A 13,354-nucleotide genomic window follows, 5' to 3' on the forward strand; every position below is an offset into this window, starting at 1 on the left:
GGGTTTTTTTTAAGGGCATATTTAATTGCAAGATGCAGGTTTTTCTTTCTATATAGGCCTCTGATGGCATTTCTTACAAACAGTTGTCCTCGCTTCATCAATACCTGTGGTATGAAAAATCCATATGCTGCCTTTTGTCCCTTTGAAAGGAGTGACTGCCGCTTGGAAGATTTCAATAGACTGGCTTTTGTAAAGTCCTGTAAGGGGTTTGAACAAGAGCTATGTCTCACGTTGTAATGTGTGCGTACATTTGTGTAATGGGCCTGTTCACTCTAAACTGGGACTATTTTGAGAAACAGCTTTTACCAAAAAATCATTGTTCAAGCCATAAAGACAAGGACATTTTCCTGGTGACAGGCAAGATGGCATTGTGCTTTCATATACCACTTTCAGTATACCACCTGAGTTTTAATCGTCACAAAAAATTATAGTTGTTCAATTTTAACATATTTTTCAAAAATTAGGGAGCTGGCAAAGCCATCTAGACGTGAGCTGCTACTTGATTTGACTAGTTTTACTACTAGTCAAAAAGTGCTGCCTTGATTTAACTCTCGGGAGAAGAGGCAAGGGCTTCTCAAAACATGTCTCATACTTTCTTAAAACATCCTTGTATTGCAAAGCAATCACAAATATGCAGTAAACAAATCTTATGGTCATTGGTTTGTTTCATTGTGGGGTTGGGGGGGTATTTATGGGCTTCGTTTTATACTCTAGTACACTTCTGATGCACAATGATTTTCACTGATGGAAACATGAATACAACTGGTATTGTACCTGAAATCAAACTAGAATAAAGGAAAACACTGGAAAATTTTCATGCTACTTTCCAGTCCTTTGGACAGGAAAACTGCTTTTGAGCTTGCCCTTCAATATGGATATTTTGACTTTACATGTCATGCAACTTGAATGGATAGAAGGGCTGAGCCTAAGTTTAAAAAAAAACGCTGAAGACCAAAGTCGTAAACTTGCTATCTTATTCTCAAGTGGGGACGGAGAGTGAGACATTGCAGGCCAGGTACTGGCTTTTCACTTGGAACGGTTGTGGGAGCACATACATTGTCACCTACAGCCTCCCATCTCCAGGCTGGTTGTTTCCTATGTTGTGACAAGAAGGGTTGTCATAGCTATCCATAATTACTTGATTTCCAAGCTCTCCTGTACTCTCAGATGTGTGCTGCAGATGCAGTGAGCAGACGGTGATTGCACCCACTGCTATAGGTAGGAGCATTTTACATTTCACAAGTTCTGAATTCTTGTATCTTAGTCTTGTTTTGTTTGTGGTTGTTGTTTGGGGGGGTTGGGTTGGGTTTGGTTTTTTTTAATTTAGTGCCTTTAAAACAACTGCCACACTGAATTCTGCATCTTACTTGGTTACTGTAGATTGTATTCCTTTTGGCTTAAAGTTGGACAGAGTGATTGGTGCACTATCAAATCAAAAATTTAAGTTATATGTAATGACTAGAGTTTTTTTCAGTTATAAATTTTTTGGCCATACGTGGGGTTTCAGTTCTCCAGGCTGTATTCTGTCAATGCTGTGCGTGCTTAATCTCTTGCTGCACTTAACTATGCTCTCTGAATAAAAGGGCCTAAACAAGAGTTCATTGCTGTCAATTTTTTATGATAGCTACCTAGTTATGTAGTAATGTAGAACTGGAATACAGAAGATTTAAAATCTAGCTATTACAATTTTGATTAAGACAGTAGATGTTTCGAAGTGATGTACAGATGAGATCTATAACATCTAATGATATTTAGTAGCTCATAAAATTTTTACTTCATCTAATAATACTTACTCTACTAAATATGAGGCAACTTGCAGGTTTTAGCAGAAGAGAACGCTCTCCAGGAGTATTGGTAACGCAAGAGAGTGAGATTACTACCGGCCTCAGTTCGTTGCCAGTGAAATCTGTTAGGTTATATCTAGGAGCAAGAACACCAAGGTCAGGGTTTCACTTTGTTATCGGCAGTTTTACCTACAGGCAGCCTGGCAAGTGACCTGCTTCTCTGCAATTCCCTCAAGGCCCTGTGAGAACCCAGTTCTGCTTGCTGTTGCTTCCTCATATGAAAGGCTGCTGGAATAGTTCTGCCCATCAGCACCAGATCCTGGCTTGGGCTGTGTTTGGTTTTGAATGTGCTTTATTGTCTGTTCTTAAAATATCTTGCAAAAGGGAGCAAGGACAATGCATAGCTTATATATGCAACACAAGGTGTGCTAACTTGCGTCTTCCCCCTTCATCTCACAACTGTTTCCCTCCCCAATAATGCCATTTAAAAGTAGTTTAAACCAGCTAGGTCTGATCCTAATTCTTCCACAGCATCAAAGTCCTGCCTCTGACTCGCAGCAGCCATAGGCTTTAAAAACGGTGTCATAGAATCATTTAGGTTGGAAAGGATCCTTAAGGTCATCAGGTCCAACCTTTAACCCAGGACTGCCAAGTCCACCACTAAACCATGTCCCTAAGCACCGCATCTATGTGCGTTTTAAGCACTTCCAGGGATGGTGGATTCCACCACCTCCCTGGCCAGCCTGTTCTTCGCAGGCTCTGTGAGTCTTTACGCACACCTTCTGTACTGTGGTTACGGTAAGTGTTTCACAACCTGTGAAGCTGACACTCCTTCCTTGCTGCTTTTGGCATAGGACCATCCCACATAAATAGACTAAAGCTTTTCCCCTCCCAGGTGTGGATCAGAGGAAAAGCAGCTCCGAGGTAACTTAATGTGGGGGTTCACGGTTATTCCAAGGATTGCCCACAGTCAGAGATGATAAGCAAGCGCCTCTGGCTACTAATTCAGGTCTGGCCCTTCCTGCATCTTGGCCCGTTGCAGCAGTCCTGTACTGCTGTGACAAGCCGCCGGTTTGTCAGGCCTGGCCTGAAGGGGTGGCTTGTCTGTACTGCCTTGGTGGCCGGCATCGAGCTGTTGCCTCAGTGTCCCTTAGCTCTAACTGGAAAAGCCGCCTTCACTAGCTGCAGGATGGAAGGGAAAAGCACAGCTGGCACAGGGGAAAGCGTGCGTGCACTTTGACAGTTCTGGATGTAGCGGGAGGTAGCAGGGGAGGATGAAAGTGGGCTGGAAAATAAATGAAGTTTAGTATTCCTGATTTTTTCAGCTTTTCTCAGCAGAAAGTTCTCTCTAATGCTCTTGCAGGCTGTGTGGGTGCTATCTGCTGTTTCTCAGGGAAGCCAGGTGGACCATCTCAAAATCCATCGGGCAGCTACCACTTGTACCTGATGCTCATCATGTCGTCGGGGGCTGGTTTCAAGCCGGGGAAGCCCGGGGACCGGGCAGGGGTGAGAGAGGTCCCTGTTCCATCCCGGGTCACTGCCCTCGCAGCATGCCCGAGGGCCGGGACCAGCGGCTGCACGGCCGTACGGACCTCGCTAAAAATGATGTCAGGGATTTAGGGTTTTTTCCCCCCGCCGCCTTAACAGCTCTCCCCAAATTTGGGGGAACGAAGTGCTGGCGCCGGCTGCCAGCCGCTGGCAGGACGGCGGCGCAGAGCCCTCTTTCCTTTGCCCGGAGGGTGGCAACGAGGGGACGCGCCTGCCACCACCACTCCCCGCCCGGGGCTCGCCGGTGCCCGCCTCCCCCGCCCGGCTCGGATGAAGTTAACGAACCGGCCCGGGCGCCAGGGCCCGCCCCAGCCGGGAGGAGGCGGCCGGGGGAGTCCGGTGCTCCCCTCCCGGGCCGGCCGCCGCCCCGGCCCCCGCCCCACGTAAACCCTCGTCGCGGGGGGGGTTCTCCCCCTTCACCGTTAACAAAACCTGGTGATTAAGACGCGAAACTAACAAAGAGTTTCTCTTCCACCTTAACCTTGCACACAATCCTTTAACAAATTAATTAATCCTAATGAATTAACACTTCATTTATTTAAACGCGCTACAGTTCATGAATTAAATTTTCATGCAGTGATTAAAGGCTGTTAAAATATGCATGATTTCGTTAAAATTTTATAATAAATCAGGGCAATGTGTTACATGACAAGGCAACTACTTCCCAGCCCCTCGGAAGGTGCTTTGATTCGCGCGGGGGGGCGGGGGGAGCCGGGCGCTCTGCTCCCGGTTTTGGCAGCCGAGCGGATCCCGGAGCGCGGTGAGACTCGGCTGAGGACCGACCCCTGCCCCCTCCGATCCCCCATTCGGGTCGTTCTGAGGGGCAGAAGGCAGCGTCTTTCGGCCACCCCATCGAGACGCGGAGCCCTGGGAGCGGGAGCGGTGGTGGGCGCGGGTGGGAGCCGGCGGGGGGGTTGCCCGCGGAGGCGGTGTGGGACGCGGGCACGGGCTGGGGGTGTTTTGCTGGCGGGGGTTCTCGGTGTGCCTTATGATCCCTCCTCATCACTTAACAGAAAGCTCGAGAAACTTTGCTAGAACAGGACCTGCAGTATTTTCCACCGGACCTCCTGCCTGGCTGCTCCGGTCTCCTTACTTTCCCGAACGGGGACGTTGTGAACTACCTTGGGACTTAAATCACCATCAAGCGTTTCAATTTTTAATATGACAACATTCTACACTTTGGCTGCAAAAGCAATTATTGTGTCTTGTACAACAGTAATTAGCAGGTCTTTGCTGATGTAAGGAAAGTCCTCATTAGGACATGGAAACACTTTTTGTGCATTCACCCAAAGGGTCGGTTGGGTTCGGTTTGTGTTTGTTTTTTGTTTTTTGGGTTTTTTTTCTTCTGAAGGTTGATTTTTATCATCTAAAGGGAAAATAGCTTTTACACTAAATGGGATATTGACTTTCTGTGAACTTCACCAAATAACACATGTACTGTAGGTTTTCTCTCGGTGCTCCCACTGATACTCAGGGTAGGACAAATACCGCGACTAAAGAATGTAAAGCTAACGTTTGGTGAAATAAAAATATCCAGAAGGTTTAGAGCGAGCACTTCTGTAAGATTCACATTAACTTTTTTTTAAAGTCTGGATATATAGCAAACTATGGTCAGACGTTAATACTTAATATCCCAAGCTTTAGAATATTCATCTTTGGGGAATCCTAAAAAGAGAAATCAAATACAATGGGTTACAGTAATTAATTTATAAATCGTTTCACTGTGGGAATAAGGGGTTACTTTATTACTTTCTCGAGATAGGCAGTTCAGTCAATTAAGGAAATCTGCCTATTTCTTGCATTTGAAGCTGGAGAAAACTACGGGAGACAAGTAAATGCGTTATATATATATATATGCCTCCCTCGCTTTATTGAGCATCCTGGGCCATAAAAGCAGGGCTACAGCATGGTCGTATCGCCAATGAACTCGCTCCTCAAAGCCTGCGAGTTTATTGCCATCAGTATTCATGAGGCTGGACGTACCCACGAGGAATAGAAATAACAGCGAACATTAAGATAAAATCTATTACCAGGCCCGTGCGATGCTGAGCCTGGCTCAAGCCGTCTTCCCGGGGAGCCGGCTGCCTCTGGCGGGGGGGGTGGGGGTGGGGGTGGGGATGTGTGTGTGCCGGGGCCGCCGGGGGCTGGTGACAAGGGGGATTGGTCCCCGGCGAGCCCCTGGGGACCCTCCCCGGGCAGCAGCCCCCGGGGACCCCCCCGGGCAGCAGCCCCCCGGCTTGGCGGGGCAGGGGAGCAGAGGGGGCTGCGGCGCCGAGACCGGCTACAGCGTGCAGCGCAGCAGCGGGCGTTACAGTCGGGACAGCACTGGGAAGGGCTGGAAGTTTAAGCGTTGCTTTAGAATTAAAAGAAAATAAATTAAAAGAAAAAAAAAAGTGTCCCAAGGACTGCGGAGGAAAGTTTTTCCTCTCGGGCGGCAGACTAAAGTGTGCCTGAAAAAAATCCTCTCCTCCTCCCGCCCTCTCCTCTTCGCACCTCGGAAAGGTCAGACAGAGGGAGAAGTTGGCTGCGCCTCCTGCCGCAGGCTCTGCTCCGGGGTGGCAGAGGGGACCGGGCGGGGGCCGCCGCAGCCCGACGCCTCCCCGGGGTCCGGAGGCGGTTGCCCCCCCGGCACGCAGCCGCCCCCCGCCCTCGGGCTGCCGCGGTGATTTTAAGGAGGGGCTGCGGAGCACTGGGCAGGGGTGCCCCTCCAGCCGGGCGGCGCTGCTTCATCCCGGGTGTGCCAAACCGAGGAGAATCCAGCAGGATGCACGTCGCAAGCTGCAGAGGCAACGTGCCGACCCCCCACCCCTGCCTCCAGAAGATACCGGGGAGGTGGGACAGAAGACCCTTAGAACATCTAGAGGTCCTCACCTCATCAGCCTACGGCCAGCGCTCGAGGCGGAGGTGGGAGGGGGGCTGAATTTTCTGCCTTTCTGGCCGGAAAAAAAAGCAGCACTTGAACAGGAGGGGTCGTTTTAAAAATACTGGAGGGGTATGATGTTCCTCTGGCCAGGGAGAAGGTCTGGCCCACCAGCGCCTGCCCGAGCCGCCCGTCCCCGTCCCCGTTCCCGCTCCCGCACCCGCTGGCTCGGCGGGGCCGGGGCCGCCTCGCTGCCCGCGCTGCTGCTGCTGCGGGCAGGGCCGGGGCTGGGGCCGGGACCGGGGCTGGGGCCGCCTGCGCTCGTGTAGACGCCCCCCAGCCTCTGCCAGCCCAGAGGTTAGAGACCCCGGCCGCAGAGGCAAAGCAAGCCAGGCAGCATGCGGGCGCAGAGGCAGGTCACCGCTTAGCCCAGAAATTCACTCCCCGGCCGCCTGCGTCGCCGCTTGCGCAATTTCCCCTTGCTCTCAGCATTTTCCTTGGAGAAACCTGATGAACTTGGCCTGACAGCGTCCTGGAGAGCGAGGGCCGCGCAGAGCCGCGCGCAGACAAACACCCACGCATCCCAGGCGGAGCAGCATCCCACACCTCCCTCCGCGGGGTGAGGAAGTGATCCCGGCTTTCCGCCTCCCTCCCCCGCCGGGATCAGCCGGGAGCCCCACCGCGCCTGCCGCCGGCTGGCTCTCCGCCACCGGTAAGGGAAGGCAGGCGGCTCGGGCCTTCCTCCTGCAGCTCGGCGCCTCTCAGCCACTTGGCCAGAAGCGCTGGTGTCTCCCCACTTTCCTCCTCCTCTCCATCCTTTCTCCAGGAGCCTTTCTGTTTACAAGGCACGGTAGCTTAGAAATAGCTAGAATAAGTCATAAGGCTTTTTTTTTTTAAGAAATCTACATAAAACGTGATTTAGCTGTTCTGATGCAATGATTTCGATAAAGGAGATAAAGGAGAGCCCAGACCCGTGTCTTTCAGTTTCAACTTCACCCCCCTCAGAGATGAAGTTGCATTCCGCCACCCCAGGGGACGCGGTAATGGATGGAGACCTGGCTCCCTTTCGCACGAGTAATTGGCAGCCGCTCCCTCCTTCCTCCCGGACTGGATGGGGAGCTGGGGAAGGGCTTATGAAGACAAATGTGGACTTTACCTGGGGTCGTGGCGTGTGCTCTGTGTGTGTGTGCGCGCCTGCCTGCCCTTTCGGCTGTGTTTATGCGCATAAATAAGAGGCGTTCAGGAGAAACAGAGCAATTCCGATGCACTCCGAGGCTGTCACATCCCTGATCCAAACACCCCGCTGCCTCTCCCCGCCGCCTGCCTGCCTGCAGCCTCTGAAACAGACAAGGCAGCATCTGCTCGGTCACCGAGGGACGGCCCCAGCCTGCCCCAGGGGACGGAATTCACCGGGGGCCGTTCCCCAGAGATGCACACTAATCCCACAGGCACAGCAGCAGATTCACTCCTTCGACAGTTTTGCCTCCAACTTCACAAGCAGCTAAAAATATGTATATACATATATATATATCTGCTCTGAAGCGGGACAGTAACCCCGAACCACTCATAAGAACAAGCGTGCGTTATTAACTCCAGAGTCACTCCTTAACCTTTTGATTCAAACACAAGTGTTCAAAGAATAAACCACAGAAAAGAGAAAAAGGGAGAAAACAGTGAGACAGGCAAAAAGACGGGGGGTGGAGGGTGCGGGGAAAGAAAGGGGGAATGAAAAAAAAAACATTTTTCAAACTACTTTTCCTTTTTTTTTTTTTTTTTTTTTTTCAGGCTGTATAAGGTGAAATCGACTCGTTTCTTGCATAAGAGATACCTGGGTAGCAAAAAAAAGATGGGGCAAGGAGAGGAGGGACGGAAAGAGAGCGCAAGCAAGAGAGAGACAGATAAAAACAGAAAGGCAGAGAGACAGAACACGCTGTTGGTGGATGTTTTCTGCTTCAGACCACGCCAGTGAAAGTTGGGCTTTGCCGCGGAGCAGGAGGGAGGGCCGGCTGGGCAGCCGGGGGGCAATGCCGGCTCCGTCGCAGCCTCCCGTGCAGAAGCCCGCGCTCCCCGTGGGCTGTCACCCGCGGTGCCTGACACAACAGTATTTCCAGGGGAACTGCCCGGGGCAGGGGGGAACGGAACGCTGTGGCAGCCAATGGCCTCTGAGTGCTTCAAACAAATGTCTGCCACCGCGGTTCTTCCCAAGGAGCCGGTGTAAGTGATTCTCGAAAGTAGCGGGGTGCGGCCGGAGGACGCCCCCTTTCCGCGGTGCGGGGCCTCGGCGCGGACTCGCCGCGCCCCCCGCCCCCGGCAGGGGCAGCCCACCGTTGTTTCGGTGCCGAGGGCGGCCGGCTCCCACCGCCGCTCCCAGGGCAGGGACGGGGCGCACGCCCGCACCCCGGCCGGCCCCCGCCCCGCGGGCGCCCGCCGCCTCCGCGCCCCGCCGCCCATCCCCGCCCCGTCGGGGCGCCCCGGGCCGCGCCGATGGCCGCGCAGCGCGCACGTGTGGCAGCCACAGGTGCCGCAGCCGCCCGGTGCTCGGCGTCGCTCGCTATAAGAGCGGCCCCGCCGCCGCCGCCCCGGCGAGACGGGCGAGGGCTGCGGGAGATGCAACAAGGCGCGGGGAGGCAGGGACCGGGGGCGGCGGGAGGAAAAGGAGGAGGAGGAGGAGGAGGAGGAAAAAGAGGAGGAGGAGGAGGAGGAGGAGGAAGGGGGGGAGACAGCTGATGCCTGTCAAAGCCGGAGCCGCCGCGCTCTCGCGAGAGCCCGCCCGGCGGTAGCCACGGGATGCGGGGCTCAGGTGCGGGCAGAGCGCAGCGCAGCGCGCCCGGCGCCGGGCAGCGGCTGGCAGAGGAGTGAGACGGCGGGGGCCGGAGGGAGCCTCGCCGCCCGCTCACCCACCCACCCCAGCCCCGGCCACCGCGGCAGCGGCGGCGGCGGGGGGCAGGGTCTGCTGCGGCACCGCCGCCACTGGCTCCGCCACCGCCACCCGCCGCCGTCCGCGGCTTCCCCCGGCGGGAGGGAAGCGCCCGGAGAGCACTTTTCCCCTGACTTTAGGAGTGTTTGTGGATTTACATGCCAAGCTTTCAAGATGATGTCCATGAACAGCAAACAGCCGCATTTTGCCATGCATCCCACCCTACCTGAGCACAAATACCCCTCTCTACACTCCAGCTCGGAAGCAATAAGAAGAGCATGTCTACCAACTCCTCCGGTAAGGGACAGGCAGCTGCAGCTCTCCTCTCCCTTTCTTTTCTTTCTTTCTCTTTTTCTTTCTTTCTTTCTCTCTTTCTTTCTTTTCTTTTTTCTTTCTTTTCTTTCTCTCTCTCTCACACACACTTTCTCTCTCTCTCTCTCTTCTTTCTGTATACTGCATGTATGTGTATGTGCATTAATAAAAAAACCGCTGCGAGGCACATTTTGACAAGCGGCGCTTAATGTTTTTTTCATGTCTTCCTCTGCAATCATCTGAGCGCCTGTGATCTTTTTTGAAAGCGGTGTTCACACGAGTCTCCGACTTCATCCACTTTCTGTATTAATTTTTATGACTCGGCCTCTGAAAAGGAATGCGCTTTATGTGCTCTTGTGTTTGACACAATTCCCCAGCTGAGAGTTACAGATCCATTTCTTCTCCTCCCTTCTCTTCTTCTTTCGTTCCTTTTTTTTTTTTTTTTTTAATTTATTTGTTCCCCTTACGCCCTCGTCCTCTCTTTTTCGGATTCCTCCCACTCCCCCCCCCCCCTCCCACCCCCCGGCTTCCTGCCCTTTCCACTCTTCGCTTCTTCTTTTCCTCTTTCACTCCCCTTCCTCGCTTTCCCCTCTGTTTATTCTACCCCATCCCCTATTTTCTGTCACTTCCCTGTTCTGTCTCCTGCTGTACCCCGCTTCCCCCATTCACTTGGCTCTCCCCGCCCCCCGTACCCCTTACACGCGCATACTGCTGCCGGCTCCCCCCCGCACGGTCCCCCCAACTTTGCCCACCTCTTTCTCTCCTCCCGGGCTCCCCCTCCCCCGACTTGCCCCCCCCTCCTCCTCCTTCCCCACGGCGCTCCCGCAACCCCACACCTGCCCCCGCTGTCCCCTTCCCTCTCCTCGCTTTGCCCCCTCTCTGCCCTCCTCTCCCCGCACCCCGCTCTGTTTTGTGTCCCTTTGCAGCTGCAGAGCAATATCTTCGCCAGCCTCGATGAGACGCTGCTGGCGCGGGCCGAGGCTCTGGCCGCCGTCGACATCGCCGTCTCGCAGGGCAAGAGCCACCCGTTCAAGCCGGATGCCACCTACCACACCATGAACAGCGTGCCCTGCACCTCCACCTCCACCGTGCCCCTGGCGCACCACCACCACCACCACCACCACCACCACCAGGCGCTGGAGCCCGGCGACCTCCTCGACCACATCACCTCCCCCTCCCTGGCGCTCATGCCCGGCGGAGGCGGCGGCGGCGGAGGCGGCGGCGGCGGCCACGACGGGGCGGGAGGCGGCGGCGGCGGGGCCGGCGGCGGAGGGGGGGCGGCGGCGGCGGCGGCGGGGGGCGGCGGCGGCCTCATCTCCACCTCGGCCCACCCGCACTCGCACATGCACGGCCTGGGCCATCTCTCGCACCCCGGCCGCCATGAACATGCCGTCGGGGCTGCCGCACCCGGGGCTGGTGGCCGCGCACCACGGGGGCCGCGGGGCAGGTGGCCTCGGCGGCGGCGGTGGTGGGGGCGGCTGGCTTGGCCTCCATCTGCGACTCGGACACGGACCCGCGGGAGCTGGAGGCCTTCGCCGAGCGCTTCAAGCAGCGCCGCATCAAGTTGGGGGTGACCCAGGCCGACGTGGGCTCGGCGCTGGCCAACCTGAAGATCCCGGGGGTGGGCTCCCTCAGCCAGAGCACCATCTGCCGCTTCGAGTCCCTCACCCTCTCCCACAACAACATGATCGCCCTCAAACCCATCCTGCAGGCCTGGCTGGAGGAGGCCGAGGGCGCCCAGCGGGGAAAAAATGAACAAGCCCGAGCTCTTCAACGGGGGCGAGAAGAAGCGCAAGCGGACTTCCATCGCCGCCCCGGAGAAGCGCTCCCTGGAGGCTTACTTCGCCGTCCAGCCCCCGGCCCTCCTCCGAGAAGATCGCCGCCATCGCCGAGAAATTGGACCTCAAAAAGAACGTGGTGCGGGTTTGGTTTTGCAACCAGAGACAGAAGCAGAAACGGATGAAATTTTCCGCCACCTACTAGGGGCGGGCGGGAGGGGCGGCCCTGGCACCGGGGGCACGGGGGGGCCGGGCCGGAGCCGCGGGGGACGCCCACGCACCGCCGCCGTCGTCCGAGACGCCGTGGGAAGCTCCTGGGGACCAAGGGACAATGTAGAAATTAAACGCGAACTACTCGATGAGAGGGGAGGGGGGGGACGTGCGGGAGGGGGGGGTGTGCGCTATCAATTATTAAACCAGAAAGACACCGGGACACCAACGAGAAGAAGGAGGAGAGAGGAGGTAAAAACGCTCTAGAAACCCGTGGGGGTCACTTCTTGCGGCCCCATCCCCCCTCTGCCCCCCCCTTCCCCCCCGCCCCCCGCCAGAAAGCGGGAGAAAGCAACTTAAAGCGTAAACACACACAGACACACACCAATAAATACCGTGACAGCAACAACCACAAACCGAGAAACCTAAGTCACAACTTTACGAAGGAAAACAAAACCGACCAACAAACCCGGAAGATGAAACTGTCGGTGATGATGCCACGTTTGGTTTGGGTCTCTTTTCGTTACTTTCTGGTTTTTCTTTCTTTTTCCCTGGCTTGGTAATGAATGAAAACGGCGGTGGTTTGGTGTGTGGGGCTCTTTTTCTTTGGTTGCCTTCGTTTTGGGGTTTGTTTGTTGGGGATTTTGTTGTTGTTGTTGTTGGTTGGTTTCGTAGTGTTTAGTTGAGTTTCTTTGTTGTTGTTGTTTGTTTGGGATTTTTTTTTCCCCCCTCGAGTGTGTTTTTTTTGCGAGGCTTTGGCGATGGGTCTTGTCTATGCTGGGGGGAGCGGGGGCGAGCGGGGCCGGGGCCGGGGCAGGCGGCCGCAGCCCGGCGGGGCTCGGGGAGCGGTCCCTTCCCTCTCCGCTGTTGCCTCAATCATCCTAGCTAGCTCAAGGAAAACAAAACAAAACAAAAAGTTACTCCACGGCCCCTTGTTTCTCTTCCCTCGCCTGCCTGGTTTACGTTTCCATCTACGTCGAAGGACATGTCCCTGCCTCTGTCTGCAGAGATGTGTCTGGAGGCAGATGCCAAACCTGCCTGAGCAGGGATGCTCTCCAAGAGCTTATGTTCAGATTCATTAAGGCTTGTAGTTAACTATCTCCTCCCCCCTCCCCCTGCTCCCCACCGCATGCCCCGCGGCCTCCCTACCAAATCTGCTGGATTTAGGTTAGCAGCGGTCTGCGGTGGGAAAAAAGGTCCTGCCTTGGTTTGCTCCGAGGGCGAGGGGTTATTGCACCCGGTGGGCAAAAGGAATCACCAGTGCAGGGTTTGGAATTTGTTTCTGAGGGCTCTGCATGTTGAGAACAAACATGCAAAACCCCCGCTTGGGCTTAAAAGTCGTTTATTGTAAATAATAAACGTTAGGTAGAGGGTGGCTTTTGGGGGTGTGTGCGTGGAGGTGGTGGTGGGGTTCAATTTGCACTATCACAGTCTCCCGGATTGGAAGCGATGATGTTATTCCGTAATAACGATGCTGGTACTACAAATACTCATCAAGGTGCATTATAGGTCTCGCGGATTGGAAAAAGAAATAATAAAAAATTCTCAGCGCTCGTTAGGTAAAAGCGCCAGCTCCGAGCAGAAGCCATTGCTGGCTCTGGCTCTTACCGAACGACTGTTAAGGCTTCCAAGTAACAAGGAATTTCTGAAAAGAAAATACCATTCCGTTTAAATCAAAACAAATAATAGACTGACCTAAAAATGCATGACCTAAAAAAAAAAAAAAAAAAAAGGAAGAAAAGGAAAAAAATGGCATAGAAAGATCCGTGATAAAGTCTCGATATTATTTATTTATTTATTTATCTATTTATTTTATTATTATTATTATTATTACTAGTATTATTACGAATATTTTTATTATTTTGTGTATCATTGTTTGCAGCGCAAACATTCTATGCATTTTGAAACTGAGCACTAAATAGACTAGCTTCTGGTAGAATCTTTT

At 54.2% G+C, this 13,354-nt stretch overlaps 1 protein-coding gene across 1 annotated transcript; it reads left to right on the top strand.

Annotated features, from left to right (window-relative positions):
* The first annotated feature begins 8,868 nt into the window (after positions 1-8,868).
* POU4F1 (POU class 4 homeobox 1) lies at positions 8,869-11,504 on the top strand. Its single transcript, XM_055803171.1, is given in 6 exon segments — positions 8,869-9,406; positions 10,348-10,791; positions 10,793-10,852; positions 10,854-11,165; positions 11,167-11,274; positions 11,276-11,504. Coding segments are annotated over 6 exon segments (1,176 nt in total). The 5' UTR covers positions 8,869-9,283; the 3' UTR covers positions 11,405-11,504.
* Positions 11,505-13,354: the final 1,850 nt, after the last annotated feature.

Source organism: Falco peregrinus, chromosome 4, assembly GCF_023634155.1.
Source record: "Falco peregrinus isolate bFalPer1 chromosome 4, bFalPer1.pri, whole genome shotgun sequence".
Taxonomy (NCBI): Eukaryota; Metazoa; Chordata; class Aves; order Falconiformes; family Falconidae; genus Falco; species Falco peregrinus.